This window comes from Bos indicus, chromosome X, assembly GCF_029378745.1.
Source record: "Bos indicus isolate NIAB-ARS_2022 breed Sahiwal x Tharparkar chromosome X, NIAB-ARS_B.indTharparkar_mat_pri_1.0, whole genome shotgun sequence".
In the NCBI taxonomy this organism is placed as follows: domain Eukaryota; kingdom Metazoa; phylum Chordata; class Mammalia; order Artiodactyla; family Bovidae; genus Bos; species Bos indicus.
Window position 1 is genome coordinate 59,487,663 of NC_091789.1, and position 24,649 is coordinate 59,512,311.

General features: G+C 40.0%; 1 protein-coding gene across 1 annotated transcript in view; it reads left to right on the forward strand.

Moving 5' to 3' along the window:
• Nucleotides 1-3,282: 3,282 nt before the first annotated feature.
• The window catches only part of TBC1D8B (TBC1 domain family member 8B), a 77,734-nt gene continuing 56,367 nt past the window's right edge, over nt 3,283-24,649 (forward strand). Inside the window, exons 1-2 of the mRNA XM_019955442.2 lie at nt 3,283-3,549; nt 24,142-24,252. Coding sequence (XP_019811001.2) covers nt 3,420-3,549; nt 24,142-24,252 — 241 coding nt within the window. The 5' untranslated portion in view covers nt 3,283-3,419. The remainder of the gene's footprint in view (nt 3,550-24,141; nt 24,253-24,649) is intronic.

Below are 24,649 nucleotides of genomic sequence, written 5' to 3' on the forward strand. Positions count from 1 at the left end.
AAAATATCATACTAAGTGACGTAAACCAGACATAGAAAGACAAATATATGATAACAATAAAAATGAATCTATTTACAAAACAAATAGACTCACAGATACAGAAAACAAACTTCCCCAAAAGGAAAGGGGGATAGATAAATTAGGAGTATGGGACTAACAGATCCACACTATTATATATAAAATAGACAAGCAACAAGTATTTATTGTATAATACAGGGAACAAAGTTCAATATCTTATAATAACCTATAATGGAAAATAATCTGATATTATTTTCCATAATACAGCAAGGTGTACAGCAAGGTGATTCAGTTTTATAAAAAACTGAATCACCTTGCTGTACACCTGAAACTAACACCTCATTTTTTTTTAATGTAAAAAAAGCAGGGAGGGAAGACTATTCAAAGTTTCTTAGCTTGAGCATCTTGGTAAACAGTGGTGCTCAGAACTATGAGAATGTAGTAGAAGAGACAACTTTGGGCAGGGAGGATACTAGAGAAATAAATTATGCTTTGGACATATTGTCTTTGAGGTATCTATAAACCATATTGTCAGACATATTGTACTCAGACAAACCCAGGTTCAAACCCTAGCTCCACCATTTATTTAGTTATCTGATTTTAGGCAAGTTAATTTCTTTGAGCCTCCTGTTCATCTGCAAATTAAGGATGTTAAAATGTACAAGTTTATTAATGAGGGTCAAATGACAATCTGTGCATCCAGTCATAGATAGATATAGCTATTACTAGCACAGCACCAGCAGTGATATCCATGGCAGTTTGTAATTCTTGTCCTTCTTCTCTAAAAACAATGTATACTAATATACACAATTGAATAGTGACATGGTCTATATAGTGACATGGTCTGTCATTTTAAGTCGTTTTAAGAAAAATACTTCTATTTGCAAAGGCTTGAAATACAGTAGATGATCAATACAAAACGTTATATTCCAGGAGTAATGTAAACATGTTTTATTCACATAATCAACAAAATGTTTACTACAACAGGAGCTCTCTAAATGCCCTGCTCCGAGCCAAAAGTGGGTCCACTTCTGTAACAGGGAGCATGTGGGTTTATCTGAATAGAATTGCCCAGTAAAGGGACAGAAGAATCATCCAGCTCTGCATAGCCCCTGCCACAACTCTTACAGTTTAAGGGTATTGGAAAAGAATGTGGCTTGATGAGGAAGGAAATAAAAAGGGGAAGGAAAAATAAAAAATAAAGGATACTTCACATCTCTTTTTATTTGCCACATTTACTGATCTTTCACCAGGAAGATTTAAGAAATTATCTTCCTTAATACATATCCAAATTAGGATGGCTTTCCCCAAGGATACATTGCAGTTCGGGCTCTGGGAAGATTGCTGTCCACCGCCACCACTCCCCCCACGCCCGACTACCCCCGCCCCCCACCTCCAAAAAGCTGCATTGGGACTAATAACTGCATTTTAGAAAAAAAGAATCCCAAATTGGCCTTTTTTTCACTTTCAAGAAAAATCCCTGCTTGTAGCACACACCTGCTTTCTTTGAGGTGGCCCACATTTTGTGAGGGTTAAGCCACAGACGCTGCTCTGAGGCAGAGTTTTATGGCTCCTTGGCCTCTGGGTGTGCCCCACCCCATTTTTTTTAAGTCATATTTTTGAGGCTTCATTCTCAATATAGCTTGCCAAGAGCCCCCCCCCCCACCTTTTTTTGTACGCTGCCTCTCAACTCTTTCCTTCCTATAAACGTTTTCACTTTCAGTTGTTGTGTGTTAGTTGCTCAGTCTTATCTGACTCTTTGCAACCCCATGGACTGTAGCCTCTGTCCATGGAATTCTCCAGGCAAGAATGCTGGAGTGGTTTGCCATTTTCTTCTCCAGAGGATCTTCCAGACCCAGGGATTGAACCCAGGTGTCCTGCATTGCAGGCAGATTCTTTACCGTCTGAGCCACCAGAGAAGCCTCTTTAATTCTGGTGGGCTTAGTGACAGCAGTAAATAAAAATGTCCCTCAAATAATTTCTCATAATGATGTCTCACAAAGTACCGACTTCAAAGTGTTTAAGCAGCTGCGTATCACTAACAAGGTACAGGCTGCCCTGAAAGGGATTCTTAAAGAACTGAAGCAAAAAAATCGCTCATAAATTATTATATCCAGTAAAGCAAAGTTGGACGACATTTTCTGTGGCTGATTACAATATTTAGAACAAATCTGGGAAGGAAGGAGCACACGGCGTGAAAAACACTATATGGTTTCTGGAGATTTTATATTTTTATTGTATGGGCAGAAAAGAGCTTAATCCAAGAAAGATTTTTCAATCAGACAATGAATAGTATCAGACTCCACTTTCTGTGTAACTTTGGCTAAGTCACCGAACCCGACTGCCCATTTGTTTATGTACAGAGTGGGGAATGAGATATACATTGTGAGACTTCTGTAAGGATTATGTGAGACACTGTAAGTGAAATCGCTTAGTACATAGTAAGAGAAGGCAATGGCACTCCAGTACTCTTGCCTGGAAAATCCCATGGACGGCGGAGCCTGGTAGGCTGCAGTCCATGGGGTCGCTAGAAGTCGGACACGACTGAGCGACTTCACTTTCTCTTTTCACTTTACATGCATTGGAGCAGGAAATGGCAACCCACTCCAGTGTTCTTGCCTGGGGAATCCCAGCGACGGGGGAGCCTGGTGGGCTTCCGTCTATGGGGTCGCACAGAGTCGGACACGACTGAAGCGACTTAGCAGCAGCAGCAAGAGCGTATTAAACGTTAGTTCTGGAGAAGGAAATGGCAACCCACTCCAGTATTCCTGCCTGGAGAATTCCATGGACAGAGGAGCCTGGTGGGCTATAGTCAACGGGGTCGCAAAGAGTTGGACACGACTGAGCTACGTTAGTTACCGCTACTGCTCCTTCCCAGAATGGCCGTTCGTTACTCCCAAATTCCGGAAACTATTTACTACAGTTTAACACCCTCAGCTGTAAAAGGATGAGAAGAAACAACACCTCTATACCCGGGCCTCACTTATTCGCTCCAAAAACCGCTTTAAACTTTCGATTGGCAAAATCCACTGAACTGGTGGCTTGGACTCGCTTTGAAAGCACGCGCACCCAGCTCTCACCCCAATGGATTGTGGGAAGTGTAGTCCCGCGCTCCAAGTGCTTGAGTACAGAAAAGCGGGAAGCAAACTACAATTCCCAGAAGAGAAAGGAACAGGACTATTTCCCAGTCGGGCGTTAGCGCTGTGGGAGGGAATTGGCAATCTCGCTGCCTACGTGGGAGAGAAGGGAGGGTTGGGGGAAGTGTGGAAAAGCAGAACTCTAGCGGCTGCCGCCTGAGGCAGATTTAGTGGGAGGAGAAGTAGAGGGGAGGAAAAGAGTGGAGGGGTGAGGTGAGGAGGGTATCTAGGTGGCTGCTCCAGGGCGGCATAAAGTTCCTCGCGATGTGGCTGAAGCCCGAGGAAGTGCTCTTGAAAAATGCGCTGAAGCTGTGGATGATGGAAAGGTCCAATGACTACTTCGTGCTGCAGCGGCGTCGGGGCTATGGGGAGGAAGGCGGCGGGGGACTCACAGGTAAGATGTGGCCATTACCCCCACCCTCCCTGCCTGGGGCCCCGTGTTTTCTGGTACTTAAAAGGAGGTGAGGGACAGTTACTCGTCGCCGCCCGCCACCTGATTCTAAACCCTGGGCGGGGAGGGTGGGGGTGGGTGGGACTCGGATTCTTCTCCCACCACCACCACCTTTCCGTCGCCCTCACTGAGTCCTAAGAACGCCTCCCTGGACCAGCAGTCGGTCTTTGGATGGGACGGCGAAAGGGAGGAGGGGGTTCTTTCTGAAGCCTAGGAAGAATCTGAGGTAAAGGAGGGGCTTTTTCAGAGGCAGAGTACCCATGGGGGAGGGGGCTGGTGACAAGCGTTAGACGTGGGCAGATCGCTTTTAGGCTAGTGATCAGGGCCAGTTCGCAGTTGTGCACTTAACTTTTTTCCACAACCTCCCCACCTCCCCCATCTTTAGCCACCACCCTGGGGGTGGTGGTGGGGGGTAATTGTGTGGGAGGACGGATGAGGAGAAAGGGAGGAACTCCAATCACATCTAGGGGGATCGGCGTCAAAAGAGAGATTCGGGAGTCGGGGTTGGGCGGGGGGAGGGGAGAGTCGCGGTGCGGGGGGAAGGTGAGGAGTAGGTCTCAGAATTGCTAATTCCTCCCCATTTAGCGTTTTTCACTTTGTCTCCAAGTTTTCGATCCTTGGGATCCCCTCCCAAAGTAACCGTTGTAACTCGTTTCTTCCTTGAGTGTTTGGCGCTGACTACCCTTTCTTTCAGAGCCAAGGTTGTAAAGCAAACCGATTGAACAAACGGAAGTTTCTCTTCCCGCCTAATCCATCCTGCCTTCACTTCTTTGATTTACAAATCAAGAACTCTATTTGTGTCTAGTCTGGGAACTTTGTTTTGAGACCAGCCTTCTTGGGCAGGTGCAAACTTTTGGTGCAAACTTTTGGTCACTGGAGAGACCAGAGCTCATTTTCGTGACAACTTATAGTTCGATATTGTGGCCTTGAAGTGATGGTCCAGGATTAATTCAGCAGCGAGATGGAATGAAAAGGAAGTGTCTCAAAACCTGCTTGTTAGTCCCATCATAATCTCCTGTTGAAGGATGTTCGACAAATTCTTTCATTCATTCAACCTTAAGAGCCTACTGTGTGCCATATGGAATGCTAGTATACAAAGATAATTAATATTCAGTTCCCTGTCTGTGAAGTGTTCATAATCGAGATAAGTGGCAGAGGGTCGGGTTTGAGGGAAATAATCAGCAAACCAGGCAAATTATAATTATGACCTGTAACTGCTAAACCAGGCAAATTGTAATTAGAACCAAATAACTGAAGGCATTGCTTTTTCTCTTCTGTTAAATGGTGTCTACCTCAGAGTTGAGAGGATGAAATAAATAGGTGCCAAATCAATGTGTATTGTTGAGATGGTGATGAACATGTGCTATTATTTATTTTTTTTTCAAGATCCAGGTAGTGTGGTGAGAATTCTGAGGTCCTATGGGACATTTAAAAAAATATCTTGCATGAGCTATTCATCCTATTCAGCTTCCAAAAGAGCCCTCTTGAAAATACCGCCACAAAAATTGCCTGATTAAACTTCATGTTTTGCCACTTTATAATTTTCAAAAATTAGAAGTGTTATTTTGCAGAGGAGTCTTTCCATTTAGTAGATGTATATATTTTCCAGATTAAAATTTGAGAATCAATGTTCATAATTACCCAGTGATGTAATTTGCCCATTTGAGTCCATTGAAAACAGATCAGAATATATTTAAAATATATTTTCCAGCCCAGTGTTACAGCATAAAATTTTGGTTCCCCATAATTTTATTTGACCAGAATTTTTCTGGTGCTCCTGTCCACATTTACCAAAGTTTATGTCACTTTGTTACAACTACTGTGTTCCTGAAAAGTAATAGGTAAATCAGATTTTTGAGAATCAAATCACTATTGCTGCTGCTGCTGCTAAGTCGCTTCAGTCGTGTCCGACTCTGTGACACCCCATAGACGGCAGCCCATCAGGCTCCTCCGTCCCTGGGATTCTCCAGGCAAGAACGCTGGAGTGGGTTGCCGTTTCCTTCTCCAATGTATGAAAGTAAAAAGTGAAAGGGAAGTCACTCAGTCATGTCTGACTCTTAGCGACCCCATGGACTGCAGCCTCCCAGGCTCCTCCGTCCATGGATTTTCCAGGCAAGAGTACTGGAGTGGGGTGCCATTGCCTTCTCCGCAAATCACTATTATGTAGTAGTAAATATGTTTTTACTTGTTGCAAATTTTCTTTATATAATCACTCCTTGTTTTCTTTATTTGGGTTTTCATTTGACGCTGTCTTTTTTGTTTGTTTGTTGCTGCGTGACTTGTGGGATTTTAGTTTCTTGACCAGGGATTGAACCCAGGCCTCTTGGCATCAAGAGCCCGGGAGTCCCAACCACTGGACCGCCAGGGAATTCCTTTGAGGTGCTTTTTCTTAAAGCATGCATCAGTTGCACCAGTTTCTTACCTGTCTCCCACCCATTTGCATTTACTCTAGCCCCATCTCTGTAAAAGAAGAGAGGGTTTGTCTGAAGAAATAAACCAAGATTTCTGCCACACCTGTATGATGAGAACAGGTATAGCCCCATTTTTGTGGTCAGTTCGTATCTCAGCATATTTGTCTTTATCTGTGGTGTGGTAGAATGCTTGAAATTACCACATGAGAGTTACCACTATTATATTTCGTGTAAATTAAGATGGCTCAGAATGGAGCAAGGAGGTGTTTTTAAGGTTTATTTGGTTCTTTTTGGTCCAGAGCAAAAGTGTGTGCTGATTTTCATGGCTGCTCAATTAGTGTATTCTTAAAATTGTGAACCCAACAGCTTTGCTGTGCTTTACCACAAATACACATTTGGATTCGCTCTCATAGGAGATTGATTCTGTGCTAGTATAAGCTTGCCTTTGTCCATTTTGTTTGCTAAAATCCAATGCTACATGCTCCCCCTTTAAGAATTTCATTTATACATTTTATTTTAATGAAGAAAATGAACACCTAGAGATTCTAATATTGTACTTTTTTTTAAGATTTCATTTCTTGGCCATGTGATAATTGGCAATAAGCACCACCAATGTAAGAATTTAGCTGTGGACTTGGAGAAGTTAGTTGGCTCTTTTTTTAAAAATTCTAGTAATGGAATTGGAGCAACAGAGAACCCTAGGATGGTTTTAGCAGGTGACTAACTTGGAAGTTAGAATTCTGAAGTCCTTTTCTAAATTTTCTGCAACACTTCTAGTGGATATCTTAGCATTTGGTAAGATTACTTAGCATTTGCCTAACTGTATCTTACTTAATTGTCCTAGTTCCCAGCAGGGTGGAATATCTTGTGAAAAATTTTTTATACATAAGATTATTTTTCAGATAAAGTGATTTTCATTTAGAGAAGTAATAAACCCTTCTAGATTTTTGTAGTTACCTTGCAGTATTCCTTGTTCCTCCTGGATGATAAGGGTAATGACTTTTCTCTGGCACTTACCACTTGGCTTTATGTAATTAAAAATAATTTATGCATATTTGGCTTATTAAGCACAAATCAACAACTTGCTTGTCAGATGGGAGCTACTACATGAGTGAAATTATGGGGCTACATTCTATTAAATACTCTAGTATGGGACCTAGGAAGGTCTGCCAATTAGGAAGCTTTAATTTAGATAGTTTGTTGAGAGTATTTTACTCTTTTTTTAAAAAATTTATTTATTTGGCTGCACTGGGTCTTAGTCGCAGCATGTGGGATCTAGTTCCCTGACCAGGGTTCAAACCCTGGCTCTCTGCACTGGGAGCTCAGAGTATCAGTAACTGGACCACAAGGGAAGTCCCAGTATTTGACTCTTGAATTTTCCATATCTGAATAGTGTGAGCAGGTTCTTGTGTGTTAGACTGACAGTCTCCTTCAGTAGACCTTACTTTTTTGTGATGTAGAACTAGACTAAGAAATGAAACATGAAAATGGAAGATGTTTCCTTATCCCTTCTTGCATCTTGGCACTGCTACTTTGAAATTAAACCATCTGTAAACACTAGAACATGATAACATTTGAAATGAGCTTCCCATTTTATGATATTTATATAAACTTAATAAATCACTATGTGAGTTATAAATAAACACACACATAAAAATCAATTAGGTAACCTTTAAAAAAGTTCTTCATGACCATCCCTCAAAAATACAAAGTTTTTCTCTCCCTTTTCCCTACTCCCAACTCAAGGACCCAACTCTGAAAATGTTCTCAAGTTTTCCTTAGCAAAATATTCCTGCATTCCATACTTACAAAGGAAGCAGCTGATAAAATTTTGGCCTCCCAGATATCTCATTACTGGGACCTGGGTGCTAAATAGTGGCCTTGACATTTCATTTTACATAAGGAAAGATCAACCCTCCCACCCAGTCTACCGCCCCCACCCCACCACAGTGTAAATTAATAAATATCATTTTGGCTTATTAAAGAGAAAAATCCCATGGGGCAACCCCTAGGGAGGCAAATCACACTGTATGCTCCCCTCTCGTCTTCCCTTCCTGGAACGTGTATCCATGTGAAATCCAGTAAACAGTTGTCTTTAAAGATCTCTTAGAATGATGAAGGACAGCTTTGCAGGAGGTTTTGAGACATAAAGGATGGTCAGTGTCACCACTTTTTCTAGGTAGTAATGGAAGGATTATTGAGTGCATACCTGTGAGCTTCAGGCCTTTCTTCACATACCTGTTAATACACTGCTCTCTTGCCCTTTTCCCTCCTCTGCTTGCTGCTAGGGTCTCTCCTCCCTTAAGCATAGCCTGGGAACCACCACTCCAGTTCACCTTAGGGCCATCAATCCTCAATCCTCAAGAGTTAAAGTGATAATGATGTGGATTGTGTGCAAAGAGGTTGATTTCTTTTCTTTTTTTGATTAAGATATTGGAGGTTTATAATGTAAGTGGGAAATTAATATTTGCTGTCAAGTAGATTTTGTTCTAATGAAAAAAGAATACTAAGAAGTGATGACACTGACCAACCTTCATTTTTCAAAACCTACAGACCTGTTTGTTCTTGTCATATCATTCAAAGAGATCTTTGAAGGTAATTTTTACTTAATTTCACCTGTATCCTTTGTGAGTATGGAATGCAGGAATATTTTGCTAAGGAAAACTTGAGAACTTCCAGAAAGGGAAGTGAGCACTGTGTGATTTGCTCTCCCCAGGGGTTACCCTAATGAGATTTTCTTTTTAGTAAGTCAACTACAAGCCAAAATCCACAAATGCATGAATGCACCACCTAGTCCAGTGAATCCATGTACCCCATTAACCCTATTTCCTTTATCTTCCCTGATTCTTTAATATTTTTATGTGTCTGTTTAGTTGTGATTGTTTTATAAAAGCTTTGTCATGTGTAAAATGGGAACAGAACTTATCTTCAGTATCTCGGGGCAATGTTACGTGAATCAAATGAGTTTTGAAACTTGTGAGCAACTGATTAAACATTTGACACTCATTTATCTGTTGATAAAGGAATGATTTGTTTAGTGCCATTTTTTTAATTAATTAATTTAAATTGGAGGATAATTTATTTACAGTATTGTGGTGTTTCTTGCCTTACTTCAACATGAATCACCCACGGGTGCACATGTGCCCCCTGATCCTGAACCCCCCTCCCTCCTTCCTCTCCACTCCATCCCTCTAGGCTGTCCAGAGCACTGGCTTCAAGTGCCCTGATTCATGCATCAAACTTACACTCTCCATCTATTTCACATATGGTAATGTACATGTTTCAGTGCTATTCTCTCAAATCATCCCACACTCCCCTTCTTCCGCATAGTCCAAAAACCTGTTTTTACATCTGTGTCTCTTTTGCTGCCTTGCATATAGGATCGTTGTTACCATCTTTCTAAATTCCACATATATGTGTTAATATACTGTTTTGGTGTTTCTCTTTCTGACTTACTTCACTCTGTATAATAGGCTCCAGTTTCATCCACCTCATTAGAACTGACTCAAAAGCATTGCTTTTTATAGCTGAGTAATACTCCATTGTGTATATGTACCACAACTTCCTTATCCATTCAGCTGCCGATGGACATCTAGGTTGCACCCATGTCCTAGCTATTGTAAACAGTGCTGCAGTGAACATTGGGGTACACGTGTCTCTTTCAGTTCTGGTTTCCTTGGTGTGTATGCCCAGCAGTGGGATTGCTGGGTCATATGGCAGTTCTATTTCCAGTTTTTTAAGGAATCTCCACGCTGTTCTCCATAGTGGCTGTACTAGTTTGCATTCCCACCAGCAGTGTAAGAGGGTTCCCTTTTCTCCACACCCTCTCCAGCATTTACTGTTTGTAGACATTTTGATGGCAGCCATTCTGACCAGCATGTGATGATACCTCATTGTGTTTTTGATTTGTATTTCTCTAATAATGAGTGGTATTGAGCATCTTTTCATGTGTTTATTAGCCATCTGTATGTCTTTGGAGAAATATCTGTTTAGTTCTTTGGCCCACTTTTTGATTGGGTTTTTCGATTTTCTGGTATTGAGCTGCATGAGCTGCTTGTATATTTTGAAGATTAATTCTTTGTCAGTTGCTTCGTTTGCTATTATTTTCTCCCATTCTGAAGGCTACCTTTTCACCTTGCTTATAGTTTCCTTCATTGTGCAAAAGCTTTTGAGTTTAATAAGGTCCCATTTGTTTATTTTTGTTTTTATTTCCATTATTTTGGGAGGTGGGTCCTAGAGGATCTTGGTGTGATTTATGTCAGAGAGTGTTCTGCCTGTGTTTTCCTCTAAGAGTTTTATAGTTTCTAGTCTTACATTTAGATCTTTAATCCATTTTGAGTTTATCTTTGTGTATGGTGTTAGAGTGTTCTAGTTTCATTCTTTTACATGTGGTTGACCAGTTTTCCCAGCACCACTTGTTAAAGAGATTGTCTTTTCTCCATTGTATATTTTTGCCTCCTTTATCAAAGATAAGGTGTCCATAGGTGCATGGATTTATCTCTGAGCTTTCTGTTTTGTTCCATTGATCTATATTTCTGTCTTTGTTAGTGCCATTTTCTTTACCTGAAGAGCAAATAAGGATCTATATTTGTACCATTTTTTCCTAGTAATTACTTTTCCCATGTTGTATCCGACAAAGGTTTGTATAGTCAAAGCTATGGTTTCTTTAGTAGTCATGTACGGATGTGAGAGTTGGACCATAAAGAAGGCTTGAAAGTGAAAGTCGCTCAGTGGTATCTGACTCTTTGCCACCCCATGGACTGTATAGTCCATGGAATTCTCCAGATCAGAATACTGGAGTGGGTAGCCTTTCCCTACTCCAGGGGATCTTCCCAACCCAGGGATCAAACCCAGGTCTCCTGCATTGCAGGTGGATTCTTTACCAGCTGAGCCACCAGGGAAGCCCAGGAATACTGGAGTCAGTAGCCTATCCCTTCTGCAGTGGATCTTCCTGACCCAGGAATCAAACTAGGGTCTCCTGCATTGCAGGCGGATTCTTTACCAACTGAGCTATGAGGGAAGCCCGTAGTGCTGAAGAATTGATGGCTTTTGAACTGTGGTGCTGGAAAAGACTCTTGGGAGTCCCTTGGAGAGCAAGGAGATCAAACCAGTTAATCCTAAAGGAAATCAACCCTGAATATGCATTGGAAAGACTGATGCTGAAGTTCCAATACTTTGGCCACCAGATACGAAGAGCTGATTCACTGGAAAAGACCGTGATGTTGAGAAAGATTGAGTGCAGGAGGAGAAGGGGGCAACAGAAAATGAGATGGTTGGATGGCATCATTGGTTCAATGGACATGAGTTTGAGCAAACCTGGCATGCTATAGTCCATGAGGTCACAAAGAATCAGATATGACTTCATAACTGAACAACAGCTTATAGAAATTGATTTGGAGTAGTTTTTGTTCAGTCACTCAGTCATATCCTGCTCTTTGCAATCCCATGGACTGCAGCATGCTGGGCTTTCCTGTCCTGCACCATCTCTCGGAGTTTGCTCAAACTCAGGTCCATTGAGCCAATGATGCCATCCAACCATCTCACCCCGTGTTGCTCCCTTCTCCTCCTGCCTTCAGTCTTTCTCAACATCATGGTCTTTTCCAGTGAGTCAGCTTTTCGTATCAGGTGGCCAGAGTATTGGAGCTTCAGCATCAGTCATTCCAATGAATATTCGTGACTGATTTCCTTTAGGATTGACTGGTTTGATTTCCTTGTTGTCCAAGGGACTCTCAAGAGTCTTCTCCAACATCACAGTTCGAAAGCATCAATCCTTTGGTGCTCAGCCTTCTTTATGGTCCTACTCTCACATCCATACATGACTACTGGATAAGCAATAGCTTTGAGTAGACAGACCTTTGTTGGCAAAGTGACGTCTCTGATTTTTAATATGCTGTCTAGGTTTGTCATAGCTTTTCTTCGATGGAGCAAGCATCTTTGAATTTTGTGGCGGCAGCCATTGTCTGCAGTGATTTTGGAGCCCAAGAAAATGAAATCTGCCACTGTTTCCACTTTTCCCCCCACCTCTATTTGCCATGAAGTGATGCGACTGGATGCCATGATCTATACAATATGCAGCGATAACACTGCAAAATCAAAACACTGCAAAATCAAAACAGTGATATTTAAGAGGACTTAGACTAAAATAGCAGGACAGCATTTCTTTTTGATCTATTATTACCCCAAACCCAGAAGTCCTCAAACAGTGTTTCTATAGATATAAGCATCACTTGTCTTTCTGAGTGGTGTCTAAGAGTGTGTGCAACTCTAGTTGTCTATGTTATATTTTTCAAAACATAATACTTGAAGAAGAAATAACCATTCAGCTGGTGAAAGCCCATGCTTCTGGTGGACAGCTGTGGAAGGAATATGGATGTAAAATAAGCTAAAAATTAATAAAATAAATAGGACTATACTGTTTCCCATGTTGCTATACAGCTATGCCATGGATTTTATATTACTTTTATGTTAGAAAATCTGCCCAGTTTACCTCCTTTTGCTGCTGCTATATGAGCACCTCAGGTAAGAGTAAATCCTAAATGTGAATCAGATCAGATCAGATCAGATCAGTTGCTCAGTCGTGTCCGACTCTTTGCGACCCCATGAATCACAGCACGCCAGGCCTCCCTTTCCATCACCAACTCCCGGAGTTCACCCAGACTCACGTTCATTGAGTCAGTGATGCCATCCAGCCATCTCATCCTCTGTCATCCCCTTCTCCTCTTTGCCCCCAATCCCTCCCAGCATCAGAGTCTTTTCCAATGAGTCAACTCTTCGCATGAAGTGGCCAAAGTTTCAGCTTTAGCATCATTCCTTCCAAACAAATCCCAGGGCTGATCTCCTTCAGAATGGACTGGTTGGATCTCCTTGCAGTCCAAGAGACTCTCAAGAGTCTTCTCCAACACCACAGTTCAAAAGCATCAATTCTTTGGTGCTCAGCCTTCTTCACAGTCCAACTCTCACATCCATACATGACCACAGGAAAAACCATAGCCTTGACTAGATGGACCTTTGTTGGCAAAGTAATGTCTCTGCTTTTGAATATGCTGTCTAGGTTGGTCATAACTTTCCTTCCAAGGAGTAAGCGTCTTTTAATTTCATGGCTGCAGTCACCATCTGTAGTGATTTTGGAGCCCAGAAAAATAAAGTCTGACGCTGTTTCCATGGTTTCCCCATCTATTTCCCATGAAGTGATGGGACCGGATGCCATGATCTTCATTTTCTGAATGTTGAGCTTTAAGCCAACTTTTTCACTCTCCACTTTCACTTTCATCAAGAGGCTCTTTAGTTCCTCTTCACTTTCTGCCATAAGGGTGGTGTCATCTGCATATCTGAGGTTATTGATATTTCTCCCAGCAATCTTGATTCCAGCTTGTGTTTCTTCCAGTCCAGCGTTTCTCATGATGTACTCTGCATATAAGTTAAATAAACAGGGTGACAATAAATGTGAATACTCAACAGATAATTACCAAGTGACTTCTAAAAATCAAGCACTGTTTTAGGTGCTACAGATAACAGCAGTGAGCAAAACAAAATCCCCGTTCTCATGGGGCTAACATTTTAGTTGAGGGAGGCAAATTAATATATGGCTGGTAGCAGTAAATGCTATAAAGAAAAATAAAGTAAGGTATAGTAATAGAGAGGGGAGGGGATGGTAGTTTAGATAAGTGTGGTTTAGGAATGCTTCCTTAAGGTGACCTATGAGTAGAGACCAGAGGGACTAGAGTACATGAGCCAAGCAGATAATTTGAAACAGACTGAATATACATAATTCTGTCTAGGAATTTCACTGTGAAAAGAAGCAGACAAATGGGTGGTAGCCGGCTACTGGTTTGGGTGTTGGGTATACAGTGGTGAATAAAACAAAAATAACTTATACCCCCATAGACTTTATAATCTGGTAGGACAGACAAATAATAAGTAAGCAAGCAAATATATAATTATTGGGGTAGTCAGTAATAATATCTGCCTGGTGTGAGTGGCTTATAAATAGTCATGCATGAGGAGTATTTGAAACTCCCAAAGCAATTTTCCAGGGCCAGATCTGGTGTAAAGTATGCTTTATCTAATTTCCTGTTAAATGATACAAAGATTTCCTAAAAGCAGTGATTAATAACAATAGGTGGTATTCTGGTGGCAGAATTCAAGTGTGACATCTGTGGAGCAACTTGTCAAAAGCCAGTTTGGATTGTTTTTTTAAATTAGCCATCTCTCAGCACTAACAAGATCTGGGATGTGGCTTGGTAGAGAGGAATAATATGCTAGTGCAGAAGCAAAAGATGGCAGTTGTGGGGGATACAGTAAGTACTCCAGATTTACTTATTTGTGGCTGAAAATAGGAAACTCAAGATATATTGCCCTTAGCAACCAGAAAGTTCTGTTGAAGAGCAACGCCCTCATCTATAGAAGAGGAAAACCTGGAAAACTGGAGATAGAAATTCAAAAGGACTTGAGAATGAAACCTTTGTTGTTTTTTGTCTCCACTGCCCATTGAATTCAGTCTAGATGGTTTTGTTTTTTTCTCTTTCACTCCAGTATAAAAAAGTGAAGTTTTAAAACAGGAGGTAATCACATTTGTTGATTTTTATCCTTAAATTAGTTGCCCTTTTGTTTTAAACTAACCAAAATCATAGCCAGCTTTCAGTTCAATTCAGTTCAGTTGCTCAGTCGTGTCCGACTCTTTGCGACCCCATAAATCGCAGCACGCCAGGCCTCCCTGTCCATCACCAACTCCCAGAGTACACTGAGACTCATGTCCATCAAGTCGGTGATGCCATCCAGCCATCTCATCCTCTGTCGTCCCCTTCTCCTCCTGCCCCCAATCCCTCCCAGCATCAGAGTCTTTTCCAATGAGTCAACTCTTCGAATGAGGTGGCCAAAGTACTGGAGTTTCAGCTTTAGCATCATTCCTTCCAAAGAAATCCCAGGGCTGATCTCCTTCAGAATGGACTGGTTGGATCTCCTTGCAGTCCAAGGGACTCTCAAGAGTCTTCTCCAACACCACAGTTCAAAAGCATCAATTCTTCGGCACATAGCCTTCTTCACAGTCCAACTCTCACATCCATACATGACCACAGGAAAAACCATAGCCTTGACTAGATGGACCTTTGTTGTCAAAGTGATGTCTCTGCTTTTGAATATGCTATCTAGGTTGGTCTCTTGATGAAAGTGAAAGTGGAGAGTGAAAAAGTTAGCTTAAAGCTCAACATTCAGAAAACGAAGATCATGGCATCCAGTCCCATCACTTCATGGGAAATAGATGGGGAAACCATGGAAACAGCGTCAGACTTTATTTTTCTGGGCTCCAAAATCACTACAGATGGTGACTGCAGCCATGAAATTAAAAGATGCTTACTCCTTGGAAGGAAAGTTATGACCAACCTAGATAGCATATTCAAAAGCAGAGACATTACTTTGCCAACAAAGGTTCGTCTAGTCAAGGCTATGGTTTTTCCTGTGGTCACGTATGAATGTGAGAGTTGGACTGTGAAGAAGGCTGAGCACCAAAGAACTGATGCTTTTGAACTGTGGTGTTGCAGAAGACTCGTGAGAGTCCCTTGGACTGCAAGGAGATCCAACCAGTCCATTCTGAAGGAGATCAGCCCTGGGATTTCTTTGGAAGGAATGATGCTAAAGCTGAAACTCCAGTACTTTGGCCACCTCATTCGAAGAGTTGACTCATTGGAAAAGACTCTGATGCTGGGAGGGATTGGGGGCAAGAGGAGAAGGGGATGACAGAGGATGAGATGGCTGGATGACATCACTGACTCGATGGATGTGAGTCTGGGTGAACTCCGGGAGTTGGTGATGGAAAGGGAGGCCTGGCGTGCTGTGATTCATGGGTTCGCAAAGAGTCGGACACGACTGCGTGACTGATCTGATCTAGGTTGGTCATAACTTTCCTTCCAAGGAGTAAGCGTCTTTTAATTTCATGGCTGCAGTCACCATCTGCAGTCATTTTGGAGCCCCCAAAAATAAAGTCTGACACTGTTTCCACTGTTTCCCCATCTATTTCCCATGAAGTGATGGGACCGGATACCATGATCTTCGTTTTCTGAATGTTGAGCTTTAAGCCAACTTTTTCAGTCTCCACTTTCACCAAGAGGCTTTTTAGTTACTCTTCACTTTCTGCCATAAGGGTGGTGTCATCTGCATATCTGAGGTTATTGATATTTCTCCTGGCAGTCTTGATTCCAGCTTGGGCTTCTTCCAGCCCAGAGTTTCTCATGATGTACTCTGCATATAAGTTAAATAAGCAGGGTGACAATATGCAGCCTTGACGTACTCCTTTTCCTATTTGGAACCAGTCTGTTGTTCCATGTCCAGTTCTAACTGTTGCTTCCTGACCTGCATACAGATTTCTCAAGAGGGAGGTCAGGTGGTCTGGTATTCCCATCTCTTTCAGAATTGTCCAGTTTCTTGTGATCCACACAGTCAAAGGCTTTGGCATAGTCAATAAAGCAGAAATAGATGCTTTTCTGGAACTCTCTTGCTTTTTCCATGATCCAGCGGATGTTGGCAATTTGATCTTTGGTTCCTCTGCCTTTTCTAAAACCAGCTTGAACATCAGGAAGTTCATGGTTCACGTATTGTTGAAGCCTGGCTTGGAGAATTTTGAGCATTACTTTACTAGCATGTGAGATAAGTGCAATTGTGCGGTAGTTTGAGCATTCTTTGGCATTGCCTTTCTTTGGGATTGGAATGAAAACTGACCTTTTCCAGTCCTGTGGCCACTGCTGAGTTTTCCAAATTTGTTGGCATATTGAATGCAGCACTTTCACAGCATCATCTTTCAGGAATTGAAATAGCTCCACTGGAATTCCATCACCTCCACTATCTTTGTTTGTAGTGATGCTTTCTAAGTCCCACTTGACTTCACATTCCAGGATGTCTGGCTCTATCTAGGTCAGTGATCACACCATTGTGATATCACAGTAATCCAAGTCTATGCCCCAACCAGTAGCCAGCTTTAGTTCTTCTAAACAATGTTTTTAAAATACTGTACTATATATGAGTTTCCATTTGCTGCCACACTTGCTTTTTGCTTTGCCCCTAGGAATTCAGATGTTGTTATTTTCTTTAATTTTCTGAGGGCCAGTCTTTTTGCGCCTTGATGCATAAGTCTTGAAGTGTATTAAGATGCTGTAAATAAAGATGATAACAATTTTCATATTTCTCTGTTTTAATCTTTAGAAGTATAGATGTATTTGATGGATAATTCTTATATTCTTTTTTTCCCCATGACATGGTAATCTACCATTTATGCTCAATTACTTACCTTTACAAAATTCTAAATCCTTTAATGAAACAAAGCTTTATTTTCAGTTAGGGAAGGAAATGAGTGCTTATGTATATCTAGTTTTCAAGTAAATGTCTGTAAAAAATGCAAGGAGAGGGAAAATAAGGCAAGAGAATTATTTTTATTAACTGTTTTCTAAAAGCTTTTAGTGCTTTCAAAATGTCAACTATGTCTGTTGGATTATTGTAAAAGAAGAGTTCACAATCTTGTTTTAAGGACTTAGAACTGGCAGCAAAAGCAGTAGAAAGAGGAAGACCTACGGCCTTTACTGAGAACATTACTTTCTCCTATTTGAATGTATTTCCTACTAAGTTTACCAATTAGTTTGTTCATCAACATTTAATGAACCTGAGATTATAAAAAATTCAGTAAAGGTGTACTTGTTTGACTTGGTAAACCTGGCAACTGAAGACAAGATACAGAATCCATTATAAAGTTTCAACAGTCATTTCTATTGTCAAAGTTTATAATTGAGTGTTTTACTTAGAATGGAAATTAAATGTTCTTTGTATTAGGAAGTGCATTTTAATAACTTCTGCAGCTGGAGCAGTGTTGCCTTACACAATGTCCTCAATCTAGTGTACAGGCAGAAAAAGCCACTTGTCAAATGAAAGTGTACTAAACTAGCACATGATAATGAGTACCAAGCTTTGGCTATTTTATAGTGTCCCTTCCTCCAACACTTAGCCTAGTTGTTCATATTATTATTAACCTAATATAAGAAAAAAATGTTTATCAGATTTGCAGGTGTCTGAAAATTGAAAGTGACAGTTAATACCATAGATCAGTTTTCTCAATACTGACTGCATGTTAGATTCAACTGAGAACCTTTTTAAACAAACTAAATGACACTGGAGTATTTATGGGTAAAATGATATGATATTTGGGATTTACTTTAAAGTACTCTAGGAGGGAATAACGATAGAAGATTGGCAAACTGTTGGTAATTATTGAAGTTATGTCATGGGCACATAGAAGTTTTAGTTTATTCTTCTCTTTTTGAAAGTTTTTATAAAACACAGTTAAGGAAAAATAGAATACCTGGGCCCTATCCCAGCTGAATTAAATTAGAATCTTCAGTCGGAGAAGGCAATGGCACCCCACTCCAGTACTCTTGCCTGGAAAATCCCATGGATGGAGGAGCCTGGTAGGCTGCAGTCCATGGGGTCGCTAAGGGTCTGACACGACTGAGCGACTTCACTTTCACTTTTCACTTTCATGCATTGGAGAAGGAAATGGCAACCCACTCCAGTGTTCTTGCCTGGAGAATCCCAGGGACGGGGGAGCCTTGTGGCCTGCCGTCTATGGGGTCGCACAGAGTCGAACATGACTGAGGCGACTTAGTAGTAGTAGTAGTAGCAGGCTTTAGTGGTTTTAAAAGTTGAGCTTGAGTAGTTTGTAAAACTCCTCCAGGGCTTACCTGGTGCCTCAGTGGTAAGGAATCTGCCTGCGAATGCAGGAGACATGGGTTCAATCCCTGATCGGGGAAGATCTCACGTGCCCCAGAGCAACTAAGCCCTTGTGCCACAACTATTAAGCCTGTGCTCTAGAGCTAGGGAGCTACAACTACTGAGCCCACACCCGCTAGAGCTCATGCTCCGCAACAGGAGAAGCCACCACAGTGAGAAGCCCTCAAACCACAACTAGAGCGTAGCCCCCACTTGCTGCCACTAGAGAAAAGCCTGTGCAGTGACGAAGACCCAGCACAGCCAAAAATAAAGTAAATTAAAATAAATAAATCTTTAAAAAATCCCTCCCCCAAATAATTCAAACTTGCAGTTACAGTTGAGAATCACTATCATGGAAAATAAAGTCAAGATTCAGATAGATCTGGACAAGTTAAAAGCTCAGTTGAAATCAATGAGATAAAATTTAGCATAGGTAAACGTAAACTGTATTTATGTTTTTTTTTAATCAACTGTACAGGACAGAGAATACCTAGGTTGGTGCTTGTGTTTGTGAAAAAGGTCAAAGTAGGTTAATTTATCACAAGGTTAGTATGATGATAATATGACATCATGACTAGAAACCTAGTATGATCTTTGACAGCATTAATAGAACCATGTAGCCTACAGTATAAAAACCCTACATTTGTTCAGATCTTATCTCATATTCAGGTTTGAAAGACACATTTTATGAGACTTTGACAAATATGTATGTTAAGAGAAATAATAAGAGACTCAATCTCTTACAACAAACAGATGAAAGAACTAGGTATATTTTAAGCCAGTAGATGAGAAGAATAAGCACAGGGAGACAAGAAAACTATAATCGTATTAATAACATTTAAAGTCCTACCATATTGAATAGAGCATATATTTTGTATGGCCCCAAAGTTGCAAAAGTAGTATTTACCCTAAGGAAGACCATCATTTTCTATTTTTTAAAAGTGTGTAAGAAATACTTTCATTTTTCTATCGTAAAGGGTAAAAAAATGTTCATTTCAGAAAATATGTATAGGTGTGAAAAAGAAAATAATGACCACGCATCATCCTGCTGCCCAGAGATAACCACTGTAACCCAGATTGGCTACCTAATGTATGTGGCTCAGTGCAAAATGAAAATGCAGGGGGAAGAAGAAAGAAAATGTGCAGGGCTCTATGTTAAAAAATTAAGAATTTAAAGATGTAACAGCAGAGTATTAAAGCAAGCATGGGGCCCTTCTGGCATGAGGCCCTATGGACAGGTCATAAGCTCATGAAGCTAGCTTTATTATATAACATCTAGAAATTTACAGTTCACCCTTCAACAACATGGAGTTTGAACTGAATGGGTCCACTTTATATGACTTTTTTCCCCAGTGAATACAACAGTATTATACAGTCTTCAGTCTGTTGAATCTGTGGATGTGGAGCTGCAGACATGGAGGGCTGACTATGAAGTTATATGCAGTTTTGACTTGCGTGGGGGTCAATACCTCTAACCCCTTGCGTTGTTCACGGGTCAATTGTAAAAATATTTTAGAAATAAGTTTCTAATTAGTAGACATTCCCACCAATGCAATAGGCTCCCTTGGGATAACTCTGGAGTTAAAAAGGGAAAAGCTAGGCTTCCAATCAGGGATACTGTAGAATAGATGAATGTGTTGGTGGTTGGACCATATGACATGCTAGGATATTTTTTCATCTCTGACATCAGTGATGCTCTATCTCTATCCATTCAAAAATTGGTTCATGAACAGTTCATTACCTGCAAGTTGTCTGTTTTTTGAAATCATAAAACCTTGCTTTTTGTTATCTTGCTGTATCACTTAATAAAAAATATTTCATATCAACTATGGCGATGGTTTCCTTTAACAGGGTGTAGAACATTACCTTACTCAGCTATAGACATTCAAAAAATGATTTTTGAGTTTCTTGATATTTTTAACTCTCTTGTTCTGTCCTGCAGCTGACAGACAGTATTCTTTTCCCAATTTGCTATTGCTATGCATGCGTGCTAAGTCACTTCAGTCATGTCCAGCTGTCTGTGACCCTATGGACTGTAGCTCTCTGGGCTCCTCTGTCCATGGGATTCTCCAGGCAAGAAGACTGGAGTAGGTTGCCATTGCCCTCCTCCAGGGGATCTTCCCACCCAGGAATTGAACCTATGTCTCCTGAGGCTCCTGCATTGCAGGTAGATTCTTTATCTCTGAGCCATCAAGGAAGCCCGTTTCTATTGCTATAGATCTTCCTATATGTAGGCTGATTCATGACCTTGGATGTTCAGGCTATCAGATGATAAACCTCTGTTTATATGGAAAAGCAACCCAAAGTTCTCTGCTTATTTTCTTGCACTTCTAGAACCCAGACATTGGTACATATTAATTCCTGAATGACTTGCAGGGACTTGATGATGATTATAGCTTAATAAGCTTCAAGACTTCCCCAAGTAACTTGAAATGTATTGCACTAGCTTCCAAATTATTTTTTGCATGGTTTTGCACTAGCTCCCAGATTTAAAGCACTTACCAAAACTGACCAGTTTCCTTTCTGCATAGTGTAAAGCACTTATAATCTTGCAAACAATTCTGTTGCAAAAACAGTGACCTTTCATGCCAGTGATTTTCACTACTTTGTTCCCAGTCTCAAACTTTCTATCGAAGAACTAATTTTTCTTATGTTACTCAGAAATAATGATCTGTAGTCTCTCCTTTCCTTTCTGCCTCCTCACACATCCACACTCCATGTTAACTTTCAGCTGAGCCAAACTTTTCTTTACCTCTTTGTTCTTTTTCCCATTCTTCTAATACTGCTTTTTCTAGTGTATATGAAGAAGGAAATAGACTTTGAGCTCCTTTTCTTTGAATTGTGGCAAAATGTGCAGTAAATAATTTTCCTTGCAAATTTGCAAAAACTTTTTTGAAAGCTTTTTTAGAACTTAAATTCATGGGAGCCAAATCCAGCAGCTTAATAGTGCTGTCTTTAATGAATGCTTTTATTTGAACTCCTTATTTTGACAATTTTGTTAAGTCATCGCATGTTTATTTATATAAACAGGCATTCATATACATGATTCCATTTTTTCAATCTGAAGATAGTTCCTTCTTTTGTTTTTCTTTCACTGCCTCTTTTTAGTATTTTCACTTTCCCATCTTCAAAATGAAAACATCCTCCTTTTTTTTCTATTTCCTGAATAATTTCAGTTAAGTTGCTCTGAAGAGGCTATCTGCATATGTTTAACTCCCACTTTTCTTTTTCACCAGCTCCCACTTTTCTTACTTTATTCTAATCTCTTAGCCAGATCTCCAATTTCTCACAGTCACTTTTTCATACTGAGAGTGATAGACTTATTTTTCCTTTTATCTCCAACTCTTCAGTAATTCCCTCATTAGTTGACATAGAATCACTTCCTGTATCTCAGGTCTTCATTCCAATTCTCTCTTCCCCTGTACCATCTCTTTCATAATATTTGTCTGGGTGTTCATATTTCTTTTTCTTAGTCTTCAATTCATATTATAACTTTTTCATATCAGATAATTGCTTTTTTCTATAATCTGCACATGTTGTGATTGCCAAAATCTTGCTTCTAAGACTGCCTTTTAAGACTGCTAATTGATATGCTGCATTTGTGACCCCTGTTTTTACCAATTCCTACATCTCTCTCCCACCCTTTCCTTTCACCTGAGCCAAGTTTCTCTTTATTTCTTTGTTTTATCTTCTACTCTTCTAATTTACTTCCCTCTATGCTTATAATAACTCCCTACCTCACATCTGCCAATGTACCTATATTCTCATTCAAATCTTGCTTGAAATCTTAACTCCTTTTAAGTGGGTAAAGATAGGAAAATAGCCAAAGGCCTGTTTTATAGTTGAGTTATTTTTTTCTTAAGTCTGTATGCTAAATCAAAGAGGAATGCCTCATAAAGTAAAACCAACACTCAACCAGTCAAAGCTTCCAGAAAAGAAAGATTGATTTATGTTTCTCAGCCATCTCACTGATAAGTTAACAAATTTTGCTCCTGAAAGTTAGGGATAGAAACCTAGAGGTAGAAGACATGGTTATTGTCCTCAGAGAACTAATAATCTAGGTAAGGAGGCAAAATTAATATACATGAAGTACTTAGAAAGTAGTTGTAATAACTAACCTAATAATCAGAATGCTGGGTTGTATCATACAGACTTTTAAGTGTTGTGTATAATCAGAGACAAGGGAAGGCATAATTGCTTGGGGTTGCCAATGAAGATTTCACAGGGGAATTGGGTCTTGAAGAAAACATAGAATTTGGATTAGCCACACTGGGCTATAAGACTTCCATTTACATTTCTAGGTAAAAAAGAGACTTGCTTAGCAGAGACTTTTTAAGTTTTTATTTATTTATTTATGTTTGGCTGTATTGGATCTTTGTTGCTTTGCATGGGCCTTTTCTCTAGTTGCAGAGAGCCCAGGCTACTTTCTAGTTGCAGTGCCCAGGCTTATTTTGTTGCGGAGCATGGACTCTAGGGCACATGGGCTCATTAGTTGTGGCTCTCTGGCTCTAGAGCACTGGCTTAATTGTTGTCTCACAAGCTTAGATGCTCCATAGCATGTGGACTCTTCCGGGACCAGGGATAAAACTGAGGTCTCCTGCATTGGCCGGTGGATTTTTTACTACTGAGCCACCAGGGAACCCCAGACTTGCTATGCAAAGACTTTAAGGGAGAAATTAGGAAAACAGGAAACTTATTCTAGGAGGAGTAGGAAATATCAAATAATTAAATTGAAGCTAAATAATCAAAACCTTGAATTTGAAATTGAGGAATTAAATGTTAAAAAGAAAAAAATCCCCTTTAAGCATTTTAATTAATCAAGATTTTTATCTTGTTAAAATCCATTGTTTTTCTTCAATAGCTAACATTGAGTCTTTTACTATGTGCTAACATTGTGCTAAGTGTTTTATGTGTAATAATAACTCATTTTATCTTTCCAACAACCTTTTGTGGTAGGCTCCAGTTTTACCCCCTTATTTTACAAATGAGAATGAAGAAAAGGTAAGTACAACTGGGTCAAGTTGACACAAGTTAGTACTAGGATTCAAACCTAGGAAATTTCTGGTACTAGAATCTACATTCTTATCTGCTTTATACATAACCTTGTAAAGGAGGTAAATAAGTGCTACAAATATATCATGAGGTTTAGACAAATGAATCTGACATATTATTTTATTGAAAGATAATTTTTAAAGCACTCCTGACACTGGAACACTGTAATCTCTTCATCCCGATTGTACTTTTTTCTTTAAAAAAAATCTCTGTAAAGAAGCTTTGAGTTAGAAATTTTAAAAAAATCCATTGGTTGTTATTCATGTGAAGCGATATTGATTTTATCTCTTGTAAGATCCTTGTTTCAACAGTCTCTTTATTACAACAGGACTTTTGGTTGGGACTCTTGATTCAGTCTTAGACTCTACTGCAAAAGTAGCTCCATTTCGCATCCTACATCAGACACCAGATTCTCAAGTTTACCTGTCAATTGCATGTGGTGAGTATGTTTTTTAAAACATAGAATTCAAACAAATAAGGATCTTAAGGAACTGAATATTTAAATTTATTTATACTCCCCAGTTTTTTAAAATTAATTTTTATTGGAGTATAGTTGACTTACAAATAGAGTCACAGATGTAGAAAACAAATGAGGTATATGGGAGGGTGAAGGATAAATTAGGAGATTGGGATTGACATATACACACTACTATAAAATAGATAACTAATAAGAACCTACTGTATAGCACCAGGAACTCTACTCAATACTTTGTAATGACCTATATGGGAATAGAATCTCTCCAGTTGTTTTAATTTAGAATTGAGTTAAATGTGCAGCTCTACTTTGAGAGACTAGAAAACTATCTGTTTAAGAAGGATTACAGATTTTTAAAAAA